Here is a 21,527-nt window from a genome sequence, read left to right on the forward strand (position 1 = left end):
CTCGGCATTGGTCAGCTCCAGTCACGTGGGGCGCGGGCGGTACTGCTCTCGCGAGAGTTTCTGGGTGTATGTAAGAAGTGCGGGCGGAAGTGCGGCCTTTTCCCGCGGCGTCGAGACGTGAGCAGGATGAAGGTGAGGCCGCACTGGGCCGGGGTCGCGCTCGGGTCGGGGCGCTTGGGCTTCCCCGCCGTAAATGGTGGCGTCGCTGCCCGCAGAGCCGCTCTTGGTGGCCGATGGTCCCTGGCGATGGGGCTGGAGCGCAGCTGCGGGGCGGATGGGAGTGGATTGCTTGCGGGCCCCATTTCCTTGGCCGGGGCTGTGCTGCCGCGGGGTTGCGGAGCGCCGGGCTTCCGGAGCAGCCGCTTGACTCGGAGGGAGTTTTGCGGGTGAGAGGCCTGTGCAGTCGGTTGTAGGGCTTGGTAGGGAGGTGCCGTGCGCGCTGTGCCCGAGGCAGTGGCGGCAGGCGGCCGTGCAGCGCTGCGCTCTGTAGCGGCTCCTGGGAGGTACGAGCAGGTGCTGGTCCCTTGCAGTGACTTGCGCGTGTCTTAATGCGGCGTGTGCTGTGAGGGGTTTGTAGGAAGAAGGGAGCACAAGTTTCTGCTGCTCGCATTCTCTGATCGATCTCTAGCTAAAATAAAATCTGTTGCGACTGAAGGAGTTGTATAGCCCAGTGCGGCCGAACATGGACCTCCTCGCCTTGGCTCTCCCAAGTGTGGTGGTGACTCCCAGGTTTTTCTGGTGAGCATTTGTGTAAGCAGCTGGGGAATCTCAACTTTGAAATGCCAAGCTCTAACCATCAGGTGGATTCTAATTTTTGTTAAAATCTTTCTCAGAAGTTTCAACCGGATTTTTTTGTTTTTTGTTTTTTATTTGTTAGCTCAACATCTCTTTTCCGGCTACTGGCTGCCAGAAGCTCATTGAAGTAGATGATGAGCGTAAGCTCAGGACATTTTATGAAAAACGAATGGCCACGGAAGTGCTGGCTGATTCCCTTGGTGAGGAGTGGAAGGTAAGTAGTGCAGAAGAATGTGTAAGAGTTGTATTTGAGGAGCTTAAAATACAAAATTTCTCCAGTATGCACTTGTCAGCTAGTATGTGTATGATTTGGTGGTCAAGTTAAGAGGTTCTCTTGCTGTGTTTGTACTGAACTTGCTGGTTAGGCTAGTCTCTCCCAGTACTTTACCTGAGTAGGGGGGGTTTGTTTTAAAAACCTTGTGGTTAGCGTTTCTTCTCTCTCACAGCTCCCCTTCACAGTAGCTTATTGATCTTCATTTGAGTGCTGTCTCTTGATATTCAGGACAAGTTAAATTTGCAGTATAAAACTGCTGGTTGTTCAGAATTGACTTTGTTTAAACTGCTGCTAATGTATGAGAAAAAACATGTTTGGCCTGGTGGACGGGCTTGGAATAATGAGTGCTAATATGGACTGTGCAGCTGAACTTTAGGGATGTGATCTTTTCTGCTGCCATCTTCACAAGGAAAGTGATCAAACTTTTTTCCTGTATATCACTACTCTAGACACTCCTGTGTTTTCAGTTTGTGAAGACAACTGTCTTTATTTAAGCTCACAGTTCCAGAAAAGCTAGACAATAATGGTGAGAGGTTTTGTGCTATTACTTTCCAACAAAACTTCAAAGTGATACGGATCACACTAACTGTAAGTTCTGGTATACAGAGGTATTTTTTTACATTTTTTGAGTAAAATTGCTGAACTGTTCCAGAGGTGTTGGTTGAAGTTGTGGGCACTACCAGTAGCAGTGATTCCAGCTGAATCACGGACATGCTGCTCCATTGTTCCGTGCAGTCTGCTCTGGTATCTGCTGCTTGAGGGAATGAGGATGTGAGTAACTCAGAAGTGTTCCTGTCACAGGGATACGTTGTCCGGATAAGCGGTGGCAATGACAAGCAAGGCTTCCCCATGAAGCAGGGTGTCCTGACGCATGGACGTGTCCGCCTTCTGCTCAGCAAGGGCCATTCCTGCTACCGCCCCAGGAGAACCGGCGAGAGGAAGCGCAAGTCTGTCCGTGGCTGCATCGTTGATGCGAACCTGAGTGTCCTGAACTTGGTCATAGTGAAAAAGGGTAAGAGTCTGAGTGGAACAGCCAGTACATAGGTAGACATAGACACCTGGAAGGAGCCTGCTTGATAGTGGTTGGTAAGCTGTGTGGAATTGACATGGCAGTTCCAGTTTCAGAGCATGAATGCGTCTTAGCAGTCCTCAGAGCATTGCATTCTTGTAATGCTAAAACTGGTTACTGAAGCACTTCTTGTTGCTGTAGAAATCTGATCATGTCAAAGGAGCTAAGGGTGGCTGGGATGGTGCTACTGGCAGCTGAACCCCAAAGATTACCTAGCATTACCTTGAATTCTTGCATATTTTAAATGTAGGGTTTTGCTTCTGAACCTGGTGCTCAGTAGTGTAGTAATTGGCATGTTTAAACCTACATTCCCAAAGGTGAAAAGGACATTCCTGGGCTGACTGACACAACTGTGCCCCGTCGTCTCGGTCCCAAGAGGGCCAGCAGGATCCGCAAGCTGTTCAACCTCTCTAAGGAAGATGATGTTCGCCAGTATGTTGTGAGGAAGCCTCTGAACAAAGAGGGTAAGAGCTCCCACTAGAACAGCTCTCTGGGTTTCTGTGATCACTGCCGAGCTGTCCAGCCCACTGCACTGGACAAAGCACAGGTAGTAGTGCATCTGGGAAGTTGACACTCACTATATTTAAACTTTGTCAGCCGTAACTTGTGGAAAAAAAGTAGTTTCTTGGTTGCCTCATTTCCTTCACCCTTCTGCCACGTTTTGTCATGGTTTGTTCATAAAAGTTTGATAGACTCTGGAGTAATTTTTGCTAGCGTTTCTAATTATAACCAAAAGTAGTTGCTAATGAAAGAAAGTTAAATACAAGGTGGAATGTTGATAAAACTTCTATAGTGGAGGGGAAAGGCAGTGTAGAGAGAAAATGCTAAGATTTTTTTTCCCCCTCTGCTCGTGGAAGGCAGTCTAAAATGAGGTCTTACTGGCAGGGCACTCCTTTCCTTACTGCCTCTGTATTGCAGTGTAAGATTTTAATTTTGGGGTTTTTGCTTTTGACTGGGGGGAAAAAAGTGGATTTTTAGAAGAGTATGATTAGACTTGAGTACTGTGAAAGTTTGTAGGGGAAAGAAAAACATCATAGGAAATGGTTTTATCAATTAAAGAATATAATTCTGGTGGGCATCAGACTGTGGTGTATGACTGTTAAAGTCTGTCAGGATGGCTTAGTGAAATTTCATGTTACAGATGTGTGTGGTAGTGTGTTTGCCCATTGTGCGCAGTTGATCTGTTTTCTGGGATAAACAATGTCAAACCCCTAAATAAAATTGTAGATGTCTTTCTAATGCCAGAAAAAAGGCTTGTTCTGAAAGCTATGTAATGGAGTCCTTTATTACTAAAAAATCTAGGTCTAGGGGGAGTTAAAGGAGACAGGTCTGCTGAGAAGCTAGGAATTCTCACTTCATTTCTAATAACAAATCACAAGCATTAAGACAGTATGTTGTTAATGCTGTGTCTAGTGATAATTGATAATTTTTCCTGTAAAATTTGTGAAGGTGCTAAACTTTGTATAGTCGCTGTCATATGTAGTACTCTAAATCGATTTACTGTAATCGTAAATCAGACTTACTCTAAAGTTGGCTGGATGAGGCCTGTGGCCCCTTTGGAAGGTACTGGGCCACTTTGGCTCATCCCTAATGGTTTTTAGGCAAGAAGCCCCGAACAAAGGCTCCCAAGATCCAGCGGCTGGTGACTCCTCGAGTGCTGCAGCACAAGCGCCGGCGTATTGCCCTGAAGAAGCAGCGCACTCAGAAGAACAAGGAGGAAGCTGCCGAGTACGCGAAGCTGTTGGCCAAGAGGATGAAGGTAGGTTTGCCATTTTAGCTCAGGTGTGTGGAATACAGCTCCAGAATCAAGGGATTTGGAAAACTGGACTGTATGGCAAACTAGCCCTATGCCTACGGCTGCTCTGCACCTGCTCATTTTGAATGTAAGTGCCCAAATATGAGTATAAACATAGCTAGTCAGTTGGGGTTTTGGAATATTTTTATGTTTCTGTCATAGAAAATAGAAATTAACCAGGCTCACTAATTCGAGAGATGAAGTAAATAATCAGTTATGGCCTCCGAGGATATTTTTTTCCATAGCTATTTTAGTTCAAATGAATTCTGGTTTAACCTCAAGATGCCCAAGCATTTGAGTGATAGTGTGGAGAAATGAGATTCAGTGCTTGATCTTGATGGAGGATAAGTTGGCAAGAAGGTGTTTGTTAACGTGTGTTTGCCCTTGCTCCTAAAACTGCAGTGACTGCTGAAGCAGTACTGAAAGCAGTACAGTAGTGCTTCCTGAATTTCATTACTTCCAGATAGAAACAGAGAGCTGCACCTTTGGTGTGTTGAAAACTCTACATCAGTTTCTTAACTAAAATTTTGGGCATGCACAGTGACATATTTTGGTGTGCAGTGTAACATAGTTTTGGGTGTTTGCATATGGTGCAAAGACACAGGTCTGTGCTGGTTTGGATACTTGGCAGAATTCTGAGCTGTAGAAGGGAAATTATTTAGCGATACTGAGTTACAGAATTCATTCCTTCAAACTGCATTTTCCCTGGTTGTTCCTTGGTATATGTTTTGAAGTGCTTGATGATGTGTAACATCTCCATACTTCATGCCTTTCAGGAAGCCAAGGAGAAACGCCAGGAGCAGATTGCCAAGAGGCGCCGGCTTTCTTCTTTGAGAGCTTCTACATCCAAGTCTGAATCAAGTCAGAAGTAAAGATGTTGTGCACAGTACTAAAAAGACTTACATTTAATAACTAATAAACTGCTTTGGTGGTGAACTTTCAGTATGAGACTTTGTAGTACATGTTGTTACTGGCAATTTCTTAAACAGGAGTTCAGACTACTGCATCATGCACACCAAACTAGAACCACACACCATGATCTTGATGCAGTTCTCTTACGAAAAGATTGTGTCACTCACTTTGATACTGAGTATAACATTGGTAAAACTTAACACCTTCAGCTGATTCTTGGCAGAATTAAGTGCAGTTCAGATGCTCACTGGAACTGGTTCCCCAGGAAATGGCCATAAACCTGCCAGAGTTCTGGGCATGTCTGGATGATGCTTAGTCAAAAGCTTTAGTGGTGGGTAGTCCTTTGAGGAACCCTGGTGTTCCTCTCTGATCCTTTTGGGGTACTGCAAATGTGAGATGTTTGTGATTCTGTAGGAATTGGGGCATTACTCTTGAAATTAATACTGAGCATGAGAAGGCACTTTTTAAAGTTTTGACTTGAAAATTTGACTTGGGGATTAGAAACTCCAGTAGCCCTTATATACTGGGTGAGGATAATGGGAATTTGACTCAAAAATACGTGTGTTGGATGCTACAATGATCTGCAGCTAAATCAATTGTCTTAGTTCTTGAAATAGTAATATGGATCCACTTCTATTTTTGTTGAGATGCTGCTTCTGTTTCTAGTAAATCAGGCTTCATTACAACCTATGAAGTTGGGATGGTTTTTATTCCTGTGTGTGTGGCAAGGCTCTTCTGAGTTAGGGCCTCACCAGGCTAGAAGCAGATTTTAATGCATCAGATGAAAAATCTGGACTAGCTAACTCAAAAGTTGCAGAAGACAAGATCTGCTGCCCGTACATGAGGGGCATGGAAGGATCAAACCTGTGGTCCTTGAAATTTAATTTAGGATACTGGGATACCCGTCTCTGACGGGCAGAATTTGCCATGAAGCACTTAGGTACAGTGGAACCTTGGACCAAGAGATTTTGCTAAAGCAGTTACCAAGCTTAAAGCCATCTTTTCACAGCTGAACTGAGACTGTTACTGAAGGACAACTAATCAGAAAAGGTTAAGAGGAATGGTAATTGTGGTTATGCATGAGTTAAATAATGCTGGCTAGGTCAATAAAATTTTAAAAGGTACCATTTTACAATGTATTTTTTTTATGGAGACCATGTTCATTGCCCACAGTTTAATCGTGAAGATCCATAGGCCCTGTTAAACCTGAGCTTCACTAAATAAAAAGTGAAGCTTTTACTCCACATTAGTCACTCAGCTGCAAAAATTAATACTGAGAAAATGTGGGAAGAGAGTAACACTCACTAAATTCACAATGCTAAGAATTTTACGATCTGCCGAAGGGAAAAATGCCTAGCTTCTTAATCCTAGTAAAATATACTTGCACACAGTTAAGAGGTACTCTGGTCAGGGTGTACAAGCACTGAGGCATGTCCTGGACAAGAACAGGAATGTTTTGAACAGGCTACTACTAAGTAGAGTTCTATAGGCTATTCTGTATGACCTGTCCTGCTATATAGGCTGTGATTGCGTCTTCCTCTGAAGCACTGCAAACGTACACAGTTGTATGATTGTGTGAAAAAGGTCAGTGGAGTCCTGGCTATTCTTATCAAGCTTTGAGGATGTGTGGCCTTGTCACACACACATACATGGCCTTATCACTAGTAGCAAAAAAATCCTTTCTGCACTCTTCTCCCTCACTCATTTCCTGGAACTGCCTTAGTACATCATCTGTTGCTTCCTTCTGCAGTTTTAGGCTTTCAGGTCCAAATTAGGCATGACTTGCAGACTCAAAGAACAATCCTGGCTTGAAGGGACCTTGAAAGATCATCTGGTCTGGCCTGTTCAGGTCTGTGAAAGGTGGTTCTCCTTGCCCCTGTGTCCTCCTCAACTGACATCAGTTAGTGACACAGCAAACGTGGTGAGGGTGCTTTTGGTCCCATCATCCAGATCATTCATGCAGATGTTACAACTTGGAGCCCAGTACTGATCCTTAGGGGGCCCCACTTGGGACAGGCTGCCAACCTCAGTAAAACAAGCTGATCACCTATGAGATGAGTCCTGCCCACCTCACAGATCACCCCCATCCGGTCTATGCTTGACATTTATGTAGGAGGCAGCTACGGGAAACAGCGTCAAATGCTTTGCCAAGGTCCAGCTGAACAATACTGCTCTCTCTTGACATGCTACTTTTCTGTAGCACTTAGCAATTTAGCCTGGCACGATTTGCCTTTGATAAACTCACACTGAGTTTTCCCAGTCAACTTCTTTGACCATGGCTTTAGGCCATGGATGACTCAAATGGTCAATCCAAAAGAGGCTAATGAAGAAGGAGCATGTTTTCTCTGCCCCTGTGCAGTAGGAACTGCAATAAAACCACAAGTCCAGCAGCTGCAATAGTCCCTTAACTGCTTAACAGCAGTTCAAAACCTGTGATACTAAATACAATGCCAAGTGCTATCTGGGAACTGCAGCTTTTCCTTGCATGTCTTAGCAGTTTCAACAGGATTTCTGCTCTTTAATGGCAGACTTTCTGCACGTCTGAAGCTTGGCTGCAAACTCAGACACACCTTAAGTTTCAGGGCAAGTAATGCACCCTGGTCAGAACCTGACCAGTCGCCATTTCACCTCTTTGCAACCAAAGGAATGGAATACAAACACCATTGACGTACATAATTACTTTCAACCAGCAAGGTCTGAATTTAGACAGCGTGACACAGAAAACAAATGAGGAAAAAATGGCAAAGGAAAGCATCTTGAAGAAAACTAAACAAAGTGTTGGAACATCCTTCTGAGCTACTCTCGTAACTAGGTGAAGTGAGCCCCTGTTCTTCCCCAGACTTCTTCTGTCTGCCACCCAACTCCATGGAACCACTGAGTCTCCTCCAGGCAACTCTGGAAAACAGTAATGTGCAAACACCTGCTGAAGCAGGACAGGGATTGGTCAAGTCTGGGCATTTTTTAGGGCTGTCTCAGGGTCAGTTGATGCCCACCAGGAACACAAGGCCTTTCCTGCTCAGCTGCTCTGGCACATGTGATTATTCCTACACAGAGGCAAAACCTTTCAGATTACTTGTGGACTCTATCAGTTTTCCAGCCTGTCAAGTTAATTGGCTCTTCCTTTTCTTTGCAGACAATAGAAGTTTGTCTTTACAGAGATGGAAGTAACTATCATTATTAGCAGGGAACTCGCACTCAAGGTTGTTCTGAACACATGAAGCATCAGAGCTTCCTTAAGCAAGCACCTTCTGCTATTTTACCATCACATTCCCTCAAATTTCCCACCACATTCTGACAGAGGAAGTAGCAGTTCCTTTCTCTCTACAGCTTCAAACCCTGTGTTCATGCTTCTTTGGGGATTCCTCAAATAGAAGCATTTGTTCCTGCACAGCATTCTTCCTCTTTTCTGTCTCCTCCCTCAACAGGCCACATGAAAGGTAAGAAATGCTAAGACAGGGTAACATCCTTAGCAAGCAGCAATATTGAAAAGTCAGCAGTGACAAAAGCAGAGGAAAACAGGGAAAATCAGTGTGATGCTTGCAAGATACACAAATCCAAAAGACTAACTGTTCCTCAGCTCTCTATCTAAAAATAAGTCTGGAAATATGGGCTTATTATGAATCTGCTCCACAAGCTATCAATATGTGCTATGCACATCAGTCTCATCAGCCAAGAAAGGCTTTTAGGGTCTTGTATTATTGTTTCTGTCAGAATGAGCTCACTGCCATACATGAGGGGGTTTGAAAGTTGTGAAGGCCTGAGGCACTGGCAATTTCTACTACTTAAATTTCATCTCAGCCTCACTCCTATCTCTGCCCCATAAAAACCCAAAACAAAACAAACTCAAAAAAACCCCCCTGGAAACTACATGTAACCCGCAACTATGTTATGAGTCAAGAGGTCCACCAATGTTTTGACAAGCTAGGATGCATCAGGTGAAAGCATCACTCTGTGATCCCATTACGGAGCCACTAAGAAACCAGAACTCCTGGGAAGTGTTCTCCCAAGTAAAGCCACAAATATGCTGCAGAGAGCACCAGCTATCCTCAGGAAGCCAGAGGCCATGCTTTTCCTACAAACAAGAGCTTCACAGATTGTCTGAGCCTGTTTTTCACCTGTTCTTACCTCTACTGCTGCACAGTGCTTGCTGAAGGTGCCACAGAGCCATCCATACTCTCTAGAAGACACATCTCCACAGGTGAGTCCCATTTTTTATTTCCCTCTCCCATGCCTCTGCCCTTTCCCATCATTCAGAAGCCACTGATGTACTGTGAAATAATTACCCAAAAAGACAGTCAAAAGTCTTTTGCTGAATGATAGGCTGAATTTACACTTAAAGATTAAATTCTGTCACTCATTTGAATTCCAGAGGTGAAAAAAGCTGAACAATGGCACATTTTTACACAGGATGCATATATATTTTATTTTGGGAACAACATTAAAAATTGTTTCTTAGTCTAGAATATCTATACAGAATTTAGGATATAGAGTGCCCTTTAAAACTCATTTTTTGTCAAATGTACAAAAATATTACAGAGAAACAATTGTTAATCAAAGCACAGTAAATGGATGCCATTTTTCAACAGTTCAAAACAGTCTCTAAACCAGTGCAAATTTTATTGCATTAAGCTTCCCAGCTCACTTAAGAGATTCATAATTTATTCACACTACATCATTTCATCCTTGTTACAATATAGTTTATTTTAAGCTCCTAATAGGAGTTTAATGTGCTTCTAAACAACAGCAAACTATCCCTTTTATTTGCACCATTGGTTGATGCAGACTGAAAGAACAAATAAAAACGCCATCCGATCCTCTCATGTATGCACCACAATATACAGCACAGGAGACTACAGAACTGGAATCCAATTCAATCATTCAGTTTCAACTCTTACAAGTTAAAAGGGTGTTTGTTTTTAAAATGATACATAGTGAAAAGTGGATATACAGTATGCATTTTAAGAATTTTATTAGCTGAAAGAAAAAAAGAACCCTTTTGTTGAAATATACAATTATGTGAATAAGATTACCTGCTTACTGTAAATAAAATAGGAGTTATCTGTATTGAAATAATTGCTGAATTAAGAAGAAAAAACGACTGAGTGGATTCTTCAGTTCCTTACATTTTAACAATTTGTTTTAAAAATATAATTTCTATTATCTAATTTAATATACATTTTAAAAATATCCCCTATGTTGCAGTTATTCAAGGAAAGCAGTAAACTCAATGAAAGGTATATTCTTTTAGCTGCAGCAATACAAAAAGCCATTAATTCACAGTTAAAATAGAATATTACTCATTCACAAGTGCAATGTAGCTTGAGCTTAACCAATGTGAAAGTCCACCAGGAACAAGACTAAGTTACTTGCAAAATTGATTTAGTTTGAAACGCATAAAGTAAATAAAGTATTTTCCATTACAATTGTATTGTCTAAACTTGTATTGTCTAAATTTAAGTTACATAAAATTTGAAGACAGGATATGATTATAAGTAACATACAGATGCTTCTAGTAACATACAAAAGCTGGTGCCAATTACTGCACCAACACTGCAGCCACATCAGCCTCCTAGGCCTAAAAGGTTTTCAAAGTTGTCAGGTTTTGGTGATGTGCCAGAATGTAATTGATAAGAAAATCTTTTTAACTTAAGAATCCTGATTTTAAACATTTAAGACCTCATTGGTTGTTTTAATTCCACAAAAAACCCAGCTCTTCGCCTGTGAGCTCACAAGCTGTATATGTAACTGATTTAAAGCTGGGTGAAAGGTGCAAGATAGTATTTTAGCACAACTGGCTGCAGTTCAACATCCTTATGGAAACAATTAAAGGAAGCTTCTCTGATAATTGTTCTTCCAGTACAAACTTTCTAATTTCTTGGGCATACCTGAAATTCATTGTTTGCATCCACTTCTGTTACCAAGTTGCTCTACACCCTCATTTTGTCCACACATTGCATGTTTTAACGTTCTTGCTGACTGATCTGCAAATGTTTTCCTCAGCCTCTACGTGGGAATTACAAAATATATAGACAGAAGAATCATCTCCTGAACACTGGCTGTTGAGGTACTAGAAAGAGTATGTGGCGGCAAGCATTTCCCAAGTGAGCAAAATGCTACTCATTCTGTTTATATTGACAGAAAAACAGAACCAAAATCTAGCTTATCCTCATCCGTCCTTCACAACACTTTGCTCAGATCAGTAATGTATAATGATGGATTCAGATAAATTTTGATTCCTAGGAGTTGGGTGTCAAACAAGTTAGAAGCATTTGTATGTCACTAAGTCATCCCCATGTAGTCCAAGAAGTTCATCCTGTCAACTAAATTGCAGAAGTGTGTCTTTAGTGCCTAATTTTCAGAAGAACAAAAGTGTTTGCAATGCACTCACAAAAAACATTTGAAATTTTTCCCTGGTTGTTTTTGGCCAGATTTTGTGAAACTTACTTCCCCCCTCAAAAAAAAGCATCCTAGATGAAAACAAATTGTTTTCAGATATGTCCCTTTTCATCTGAGTTATGGATTATATTAAAAAACCAACTGATTAGTTAGCTACTCTAGAACCTAAGCATTAAGAACTCCCTTTAGAAAGGAGAAGATTTTCCTTTTTTTATTCTATATTAAAGAATCAATTCCAATATGCAGATTCAAGATTTCAAGTAGCTACATGCAGGACTTCTACCACTCTGAAATCCAGGTGCCTACACCAAGAATAGCACTTAATTTGTAGTGTACAAAAATGCCAATATGCAAGAGCAAATCAAAGCAAGTCGAATTCTGTAGCTGATTTTTTCTCCTCTGGCTTTACTTTTGTTGGGGTTTTTTGTTTGTTTAGTGTATATAGCTGGGAAAGGTTTAACAATCAACACTAGACGTTGTGACACAATCTGCTTTGCTGTCTTTACAACACTACTCCTTTATTAGTCTATATTTTCAGCAACAGATGAGAAAGTTGTTTGGAAATGAAGATGATGTGTTTCCAGAAACTAGTTCATAATAATATTATTTACTATGTTTTAAAACTGTTTGGAGGTCATGTATCTAAAACAGCACTCACTAGACAGATTTTCCTTGTCATCTAATGAGTTGGGAGAATTTAAAAGTGACTAAAGTGACTAAAACTTGATTGCTTGCAAGTTGCATCACATAATCACATGGTTTGTCTCTTTAATACTCAAAAATAATGGTCTTTGTGTAGCTGTTGAAAAATAATGCATAGAGTTACACAGAAAAAATTGCTGGCTTTGATTTGTAAAAATATTAAGTTGTTTGGATCAATGCTTTAGATAGACTTGTATTTTAGAAGGATGGAACCATGTCAATTATGTAACTGGAGAAGAGAGGAAAAGATGAAGAATCAAGGGCTGTTCTTTAATTGTGATGTAGGTCAGACATCAGCAAGCAACTGTGCATCAACCCAAAGAATAAAAAAAAAATCATTGTGTGCTTTCTTGCTTTTAGTTGTTGAGAAAGCACAACAGTTTTATCGGGAGAGAATCTGTCCAGGTAATATCCCCATATTAACTTAGGATCAGCACTTGTAGACAAAATATAAGGCATCAGTCTATGATGTAAATATATTTTGTCATATATAGTGCAACTCCCTTGTTTCACCTTATGATAAAAACGTTGGTTTTATTGTTTCATAGAAAAAATTGTTCCAGACAGATCTTCATCCCTCATCATTCTGAAGAATGAAAAGTTTTAAAAGTAGTATCAAGTAAATACATTCATACCCAGATGCAATTAGTATTTTAAGCTATGCTCCTTTTACATGCTACAAATATATTTTTTTCTCTATGAATTATTCCATTGTAAAAGCCATACCACTAACTTTCAGCAAAAACCTGGAATAAATCTTATCATATTCTTCAAGTAACAGAAACACTTACACTGTTGACCAGTATCCAGGCTCTCCTTGCCAAGACTACTACTACTGTAGTCAATTAAATATGTGAGCTGAGGAAGTGTCTTATCTACTAGAAGCAACACAAAAGATGGATACATCTTTTCAGATCATACACATAAGCACTTCATTTCTGCTAATATACACCTTGAAGACCACATTTATAAATACATCTTAATTGAAATATTGAATCTGGACTATCAGTGCAAAATAATTAACCCACAGGCTAGTATAAAACCAAGGGAGAGGGTGATAAAGAATTTGAGGAGGACACCTCTTAAACACACATGCAAATAGTATAAAGCATAATTTTTTTTTTCAGGCAGTATCTGTTGACAACTCTTGTGTGTATTCTAATACCATTTGAGCTTCCTACATAATTTTTAGAATGCCATCCATTTCTGAGCTGCTTTGTGTAGAAGCTTATCCTTCTTTGGAGAGAGCAGCCAGTACATTTACACAACCTTATAGTTTATCAGATAGAGACTACAGGAAAGTTGAGTGTAAGTCTCTGTTTTCTCACAGCTGTAGATAGACACTTTGAAAAGGTCAGCAAAAGTAATTCAGAATACTGACTGAGACAAGAGTCAGGAGAATGGTAGCAATTTAATGTACTGTCTGATGAAATGTAATGTACTATCTGATGAAAGCAACTGCATTGCAGCTTCCAATCCAAGCTTTCAAATATTTACATTCATACAACCATACCACACATTAATAAAAGTACTCTTCTCTAGGTAAAGGTCATTTTAAAGAAGCATTGAGGAATCTGAGCCCTGGAAAATACTTCATTCAAATATACCAATATTGGTGGCCCTTAAGAAAGTCACCAACTATAGACTGCTGTTTCATCATCAGCTTTTTGAACAACTTGATATCGTGGAGGAAAACTTTGAGGAAATTAAAGAATATATATAGGAGAAAAGTAGATCAATCACTGAAATAAACTCATAATTTTAAAACATTTTGACAAATTTTACAATTTGATGAGATGAATGAGAAGAATATATGTTGCAGTTCAATGAAACTGATTTGACAAATTGCTTAATTAACACCTTTTGAGACTCAAAATGTATATGTCACCATGCTCTTGGGTTTGTTCAGCTCTGCTTTTGTCTCTCTGAAGTATGGTGTGTCTTCTTTGTTTTTATATTAAAGGTGCTCCAAACCACTTCCTGCAACACTCAACCCTGCTGCTTGGTGCAACATCTATTCTCTGCAGCTTTTCAAGAATTTCCTCTGGTAGTTTTTTAAGTGCAAGTCTGTATTCACTATCAAAGACCTCTGAAATAGAAAAAGCACAATTGAAATTATTTAAGAAACACTGTACAATTCCCATGACTATTCCTATAAAATGCTTTTGGCGATTTTTATATAATAACAAAGTTATCTTCATTAACTAGATGCTGATTTTCTTTTTTTTTTTTCAAAATGGACCTTCTCAGAGGACCTGAAAAGCATCCCCATAAGATGATGTGGCACCACAACACACCACTGTGGATGCCCATTGCTTCTTTCCTGAAGTTCCATTTGCCTGTTCCCAGTGTAGTTCCCCTATTACATTCCATAAGGGAGTCACTGACTGTGTAGTAGCAAATAGAAGACAGGATAGAAGAGATCAGTAGAGGGTGGGAAATCAGGTGTTTAGGTAACAGGTGTCAGGTCTGATATCAGGTGTTAGGTCTGATATGTGGGGCAGAGAAAGATGGACAAGACTGGAACAAGCTTTCAGACATGAAGAATTACAATTTCAAGCTCTTCAAATACTCTTTGTTTAAAGTAACTCATTACTGGTTTCAAACAAAGTCAAAATTAATGGTTCCATCTGAATTATATTTACATAAAAGCAACAACAAAACACAGACAGTGCAGTAATTTTCACTAAAACACAACTGAATATTAGAAAAAGATTTTATACACTAGCTTTCACGTAAAATATCCACAGGGACTATGCATTTCGCAGTATTTTTTTACTTACCAATGTCAATGTTTTCTCTTCCAAGAGACACCAGAGACAGGAAAAGAATTTCCCTGTAAAAACTCCTAGGGGAATATTTTGAAGGCTGAGTTAATGAAAGCATCAACTATCCTGTTTCCAAAGTCAATATTGAAGACTTCCATTATGTAGCTTCTACAACTGTTCTGTTAACCTTGCTTGTGAAAAAAGTGACCAATCTACATGACTACTAGCTTAAGGTTTTTTAATGCCTGAATACTTTTACTTGATGCAGAAAGCCACATTACTCCCAAACCCTAGTAGTTACATTTTCTACAAAAAAATCCTCTATTTGTGGCCCTATTAGGCCACAGAAATGCCTAATAAACAAGAAATATTAAATTAACTACCACTTTTTTTATTATTAATTAATTTCTGCCTGACCATGAAGCAATGTATGGGTATGGATTTCTTTCAGATCATCCATACTTTTGTTTTTTGTTTCAGAATGTCATGGTCAATCTCAGGCATAGGTATCATTAAATAATCAGATATTATTTTTTCCCCTTGTGGAAGTCACAAAGATGCTTCTCTGAGCAGAGCATTTTCTGTTTCTTTTTAGTAACTACAAAACACAGAAACAAAGATGACTTAGTATGACAAACTTCAAACACATCTTGTATCGACTGTAATTTACTTCAGAGTCTCTGCTTTTGTATAAAGCCTTCCTTGAAATGCAGTGCAGGTTACAAAATACAAGAATTATTTACACATCTTCCTCTCTTTGAGACTCACGCTGCATCCACTTTTCATAGCCAGTACTCCAGATTGCTAGAATTTCAGAAGATATAACTAGGAAGAATATTCCACACACTGCAACAGGACACTTGCATTTATCAATTTGCTAGATCTGGAGCAACATCAAAATCTGTGTAATTCATACCTGCATTTTTCTCACTCATTGCAAAATGTCCATTTTTATTAAAGTATCACATTCATCCATTTGATCTGGATGAACTTTGCATCTGCATATAGAGTGCATCTGTTCATAAAACACAGGTGTAAAAAAAATACACATAGTTTTTGGTGGACACAAACGAAACGGAATCTTCCCCAGAGGTCTTTATAAAATCATCACTATGAAATTTACACAGTCTGATCTTATTTAAATTTTAGTGGGGAGAAACTAAGAAGAGATTATGCCCTCACCTCTGTCGTTTCACATCTGGCTTAACTTTCTCTAGGAGGAGGTTGATTGGCTTCATAACATCATTGTGTTGAATACTTAGTTTGATGCTCTCTAACAATGTGTTTGTTGCCTGCTGATCTTCTGCCAGTGTGGAGGGTTTCTTTTCAGAAGAATCTGGGAAGTGGAAACGTACAGACTATTACAGCAGTAAAGATTTTTTTTTCACTTTAATAAGCAGAAGTATTTCCAAAGGTGAGATACACATAGAGAACCTCTACTCAATCTAGAGAAATTTGTTACAATGCAAGGACCTTGTCTGCCTATAGTCTTCACTCAGAAGTAACTTTATCCAGAAGTTACAGGATGCATCAAGTATCCATGTGCAAGAGGTCCAACATGACAGAGAATACTTGAGACTGAAGAGTACCCAGCATCAGATGTTGCCTGTGATGGTTGATTAGCTCAGTTTTATTTCTGTACTTAAAAATCAGGTTCACTGCAAGAAGATTATTTTTACACAAGGAAAAGAAATAGAAGTGTCACTTTTCTTAGCAAGGAAACTTTTCTTATCAAAGCCCTTCTTAAAAGCCACCTACAATTAACTGATAGCTTTGGGATATATATTGAAATAGAAAATGCACAGTCAAATCAAACAGGAAAGAAAATGACCAAGACATTTACCATCGTGATTTGTCACTTAAAATGCCACACTCAGAATAACACTGAACTATTATTTTCTAGAAGACAGTGACTCATGAAGGAATAGTAAGTCCATGTACTGGCAAAGAAGTAAATTTACAGATTAGGCAGTGAGTACATGGTGTGTAAATGAACTGCAGACCAAGTCTAGTAATCTTCACCACATCGACATGATGTTTGCATCAAATTGACATACACAATACTTACAAATGTAATTTTGTGTTTTCAGAATATTTTATGATACTGCTATATGGCCTGTCTATTTTTCTTCCACATCTCAAACAGGCCCTTTGCTCCTTTGTTTACATACATATACACATACATATACATACATACATATATATATATATAAAAACTATATATATATATACATATTTATATATGTAAACAATATATATACATATTTATATTTGTAAACTATATATATATATTTATGCATTTCATTCATGGCTAGATTATTTGGGGGTGCTTTTCATCTACTGTGGTTACATCAATATGCTTTGTAGAATCTGAGGGAAATAACACATGTTCTGTGCTCTTGACTGTAATTTTCTGATCAGTCTCTTAATATTTTAAGGACATTTTTCAATAAACACCTTTTAATTCCTTAGAACCAAAATTAGCACATGACATAGTTTTTAAAAGTTAAAAGATGGAATTAGAAAGTTTTCTGATGATCGGAAGTAAGGAAGTCCTTAAGTTCTTATAAACAGTCTGCCTGTTTTTATGCTGGATGAGGCTTTCTTCTGTCTTACTTTGTGACAGTCAGAAGGCGTGCCAAATGTACCTTTAAAGGGAATGGTAATGTTTCATTCATTTAAAGCAGTAAAAGGTACTTTTTTGTAACACAGCCTTCTTGTACATGCCTGCATAGCTATTACCAGATAATGCAGTGAAACTGAAGTGGAACTTAAGGCGTTCAAATCAAGTGAGAGTTATTTAGCACCACGTCTAGAGCAATCAGCAATTCCTCTCCTCTTGTAAGTGTATGACGGGTGATGAGCAGATCAAACTTATTTTCACAACTAATTTGATATCCAGACTACGTGAAGTACCTAAGGGATTGCATATGATTCAGATACTAAAAAAGATACTGCAAATTGACAGGCTGTGTACACTTCAGCCACTATAAACCAATGGTTTCTTTCCATAGTCTCTTCTTCCTCTGTTTTCTGTAGCATTTGTTTTACTTACTGAGATTTCTCCAAGATATATATAGGGGCTCCCCCGGCTCTTGGTGGAGGTTGATATTGTCCCATAGAAGATGGATGTATACTAGCTTGCTATCTTGAGCAAGAGATGTCAAAGGAAGCTAAAAACACATGAGGAAAGGCAATACATTTTAAAAACACCAGTACAGTGTTATGGTATTTAAAACTCCTGCCCTTTTACTATTGTTGTGAACAAAGAAGGTTAACTTTATTTAACTTGAATCTAACAAACAGGAGCAGATGTTATCCCCTACAGTAAACTGCACTCAACCAGAGCAGTCATAAGTACTTCGGCATTTAATTATCTTTTATAGTTTATCCTAATGTATGAAGAGCATTTAGTTTTCTACAGGCATCTGAAGAAAATATTTTTGAGTATGTATCTGGAAATATCTACTGCACCAGACACAGTACTTGATCTGTACTACTACTCATACCATATTGCAATATTTTCTGACCTGATAAACATTTTGGTATGCATGTCTACATATTGGCCTTCCCAAAAAGCAGAAAGAATCTTCATATGTATACAAATATGAACTATTTATTTCCATTAAAAATATATGGTGGTCAAAACAACACTTATGTAATTATTTTATAAAATTAAGTGCCTCTGGAATTACTAATACAATAAGAATTACCAGGCAAGAAAAACTTATCACTTAGTGTGTCTATTTACATAATAATTACATGATATTATGTCCCATCTTGCTGTTTTCCCTGTTAATGCATTGCAGTTTTCCAGGATGCTTTAGATTTCCTTAGTATTGTCTTCAACTTAATTTCTTGGAAAGTTTTTCTCAGTTCTAGGTGGGTGTTTTTTTGAAAATTGAGGGAAAGAATTTAAAGTTGAAATGTGTACAAGTATATAGGAAAATACTACTTTTTTGGCACGCACCAGATACAAATACATATTTAATTTCAATTTGTACCTACTCATAAAAATGATATAGGTTTCAATCTACTCCTTTAAATTAGAAAGGCAAAATACTCAAAAGATAGATCTGTTCTACATTCTTTTGTTCTAGTCATGTAGTAATGAAACTCGGAGTTTGAATAGCAAAACCTATTCTTGGAAGAGAACAAAAAATATTATCCAGTGACTTTAAAGATTATAAACTCAAGTGTGTAACTCACTCTGTGTACTGCAATATATTACAGTTTTTGAGGTCTTTGCAGACACATCTTGTTTCCTATTCTTCAATGAATCTTACTCTCTGGCTTTTCAGTAGAGACCATCTTGACTAGAATTTGAAGGCTGCTTCACACATCTCCCTTCAGGAATCCTTGTGGGAAACAAACCTATCTACTTGTATGATAAAAACCCAAGAACTTGTATTCAGCTGTTCAGGAATTATTTAGGCAGTTGTTTTGAACCCAGCCCCCAGCGTTGCTCACTTTAATACCTGCCGATCTAACACAAGGATGCCATTTACCTGCACGCCCTCATTGCAGTGCTCGGATGTCAGAATGAGTCCAGGTAAGTTGCTGGGCAGATCCAACCGTTGGAAATACCAGACTAGGTTCCAGAAGATTATGGGGTGTTGATTGATGAATTTGGATGTATGAATTACTTGCTCTCCCTCATTCTCCAGGAGTGATTCAAGCTCCTTACGCAGTACCAAAGGGCTCAAGTAGGGTACAGATACAGGGGCAGGGTTCTGTTGTTTTATTAAAGGATCCTAAAAACAGAACATGCAGAAAAAAAATTGGTTTTGTTTGTTTGTTTGGGGGGGGGGGGGGGGGGCGGAGGTTGTTTGGTTTTGCTTTTGATTTTGCTTTTACGAAACCAAAGAAGATTTTTCTTCCAGAAATACTTTTCAGAACTACTTGCCCTGAAAACCTCCATTGCAGAGTTTCTTTTGACACTTGGCAGAAGCTCTGGAGCTACTGAATGCACAATAACTCTAACAGCATCACCAGTTTTTACTGCTGGAGAGTTCTTAATTTTAAACAACAATCACCTATGTTCACTATCCTTTTCCTATTATGTGAGCAAGAAAAAAAATGCTAATTTGTTAGAACTTGTTCCCAACTGTGCAGTTTTAAGCTATCTAAGCTGGTAGCCAGTACCAAGCCTGCAGCAGTGGAAAGTGAAGAGAAATGTCAGTAATTACATGAGCTGTGGAACTGAATCGTGACTTCACATGTTAAGGCAGCCTCTGGAAAATAACAAGTATCAAGAGAGAGGAGAAACACTTTGTTTCACAAGAAAGGTAGGAGTCTCAATACTGCCTCTCACCTTCTCCCATCCAGTCCACAGGTAAGCCTAACAGAATATACTGTAGGAGTGTAAGTAAATGCACAGAAATGGAACTAACTTTCCATCTTGCCATGTGTTGCACTACTGTGTTCAGTCAGCTGTTGGCATTGCTTTACTGCTGAACTTCCAGTTTCAGAAAGACCAAGACTAGCTTCATTCTGTTTGAGAGAACATTTCAAATCAAGTAGAACTGTTTGTTTGACAAAGTATTGGAAAAGCAATTTTAGATTAACTGAATTAAGACTTTTTTCAGTTGTAAGAAGGTGAAAATATGCTTGGTCATTCCCAGTCTGCAAATGGACAGGAATGCTACTGGTAGAATATTATTACATTCATTGTCTTCAATATTTTTCTCTCAACTGCAGATGCAGCTTCTAGACTTACCACAGCCTCCTGCAAACTATTGGGAAGACTAACTGTTGAAATGCCATGAGACGGTCTCTGGGAGAGATCAATGTTTTGCAGTGGACCTCCCACACTGTGGCTCCGAGTCAAGGACACACCCCTTTTTGGTGGATTACTGGCATGTGCGGTCATGGTGGTGGGATCTGTAGTCTGTTCTTCTGCCAAATCGCTGTATGAATTTTAGAAGAAAATATGCTAATAGTTCAGCATTTCTATGGCAACAGGAAGGAAGCAGAGGAAGGCTGCCAGGATCCCAAACCAATTTTCTCTATTAATATGAAATTGTATTTTCCCATTTGTTCCATTGTTTAGGGAACACAGAACAAAATGCGCCTCAGAGCAGTATAAACATCCCTTCAGAAAAGCAGCTAGGTATAACTTAAGATATGAATCTGAAAACACTGCAGTTCTGTACAGAAACCATTGCTCTTGTATAACTTTACCTTGCTTTAAAAAAAAAGCAGTCCACAGTTTTGCCAATCTGTGAAGATTATCTCCTTTTGACTATGCTCACCTTTACTTCCTCTTCCCTTTATGTCCTGACATAAACAGAACAACAGTATAGCAGAAAGTAATTTTAAAATTGCATGCCAAAGTAATAATAAAAAAATTGTGTCAAACTCATTGAGCAAGCTAATTTAAGTAAAGTCAGACTTTTCAGATTTAATGCAGGCAATCAAGAAATTTGCAGATCTGGGAATATTCGTTCTGTGCACCTTTTAATTATAATGGATAAAATTACAGCTTCAACTACAGTACAGAAGAAAAAACAAAGTGAAACAGGAAGTGTCTGCTTCCAGATAATCTGTAGGGAGCAAAGAGATTATTTAGCAGTGACTTTTGGTTCTAAATTTTACTTTAGTTAAAAATACATTGTCACAATATAAAGATGTTAACATAAGCAGTACCACCTTTAATGTTTAGTGTATTAAGACTAACTACTATCGCATTGATTAAAGTTTTAGTTGTCTGACACAGGCATTAGCTCATTACTCTGAGGCACTAATACTCCAGAATTTCAAATGTGATGATTTAAAAAAATTCCAAACAATTACAACAAAAGGTAACCATCCCAG

The 21,527-nt window shown here is 39.0% G+C and overlaps 2 protein-coding genes across 6 annotated transcripts in view; one reads left to right on the forward strand and one right to left on the reverse strand.

Moving 5' to 3' along the window:
• The first annotated feature begins 7 nt into the window (after nt 1-7).
• On the forward strand, nt 8-4,875 carry RPS6 (ribosomal protein S6). The gene is made up of 6 exons (XM_071424937.1): nt 8-132; nt 878-1,009; nt 1,871-2,081; nt 2,456-2,602; nt 3,740-3,897; nt 4,710-4,875. The coding sequence occupies exons 1-6, from the start codon at nt 127-129 to the stop codon at nt 4,803-4,805; spliced, it is 750 nt and encodes a 249-aa protein (XP_071281038.1). The 5' UTR covers nt 8-126; the 3' UTR covers nt 4,806-4,875.
• A 4,366-nt stretch (nt 4,876-9,241) lies between these two features.
• The window catches only part of DENND4C (DENN domain containing 4C), a 72,521-nt gene continuing 60,235 nt past the window's right edge, over nt 9,242-21,527 (reverse strand). For all 5 annotated transcript variants that reach the window (XM_071424943.1, XM_071424939.1, XM_071424942.1 and 2 more), the window contains exons 28-33: nt 20,431-20,620; nt 19,220-19,465; nt 17,767-17,884; nt 15,894-16,047; nt 14,727-14,791; nt 9,242-14,032 (exon numbers count right to left, since the gene is read on the reverse strand). In XM_071424943.1, the coding sequence (XP_071281044.1) occupies nt 13,896-14,032; nt 14,727-14,791; nt 15,894-16,047; nt 17,767-17,884; nt 19,220-19,465; nt 20,431-20,620 (910 nt within the window). In that variant the 3' untranslated portion in view covers nt 9,242-13,895. The remainder of the gene's footprint in view (nt 14,033-14,726; nt 14,792-15,893; nt 16,048-17,766; nt 17,885-19,219; nt 19,466-20,430; nt 20,621-21,527) is intronic.

Source organism: Agelaius tricolor, unplaced genomic scaffold (assembly GCF_023055355.1).
Source record: "Agelaius tricolor isolate 1412-34295 unplaced genomic scaffold, bAgeTri1.0.p SCAF_4, whole genome shotgun sequence".
Taxonomy (NCBI): Eukaryota; Metazoa; Chordata; class Aves; order Passeriformes; family Icteridae; genus Agelaius; species Agelaius tricolor.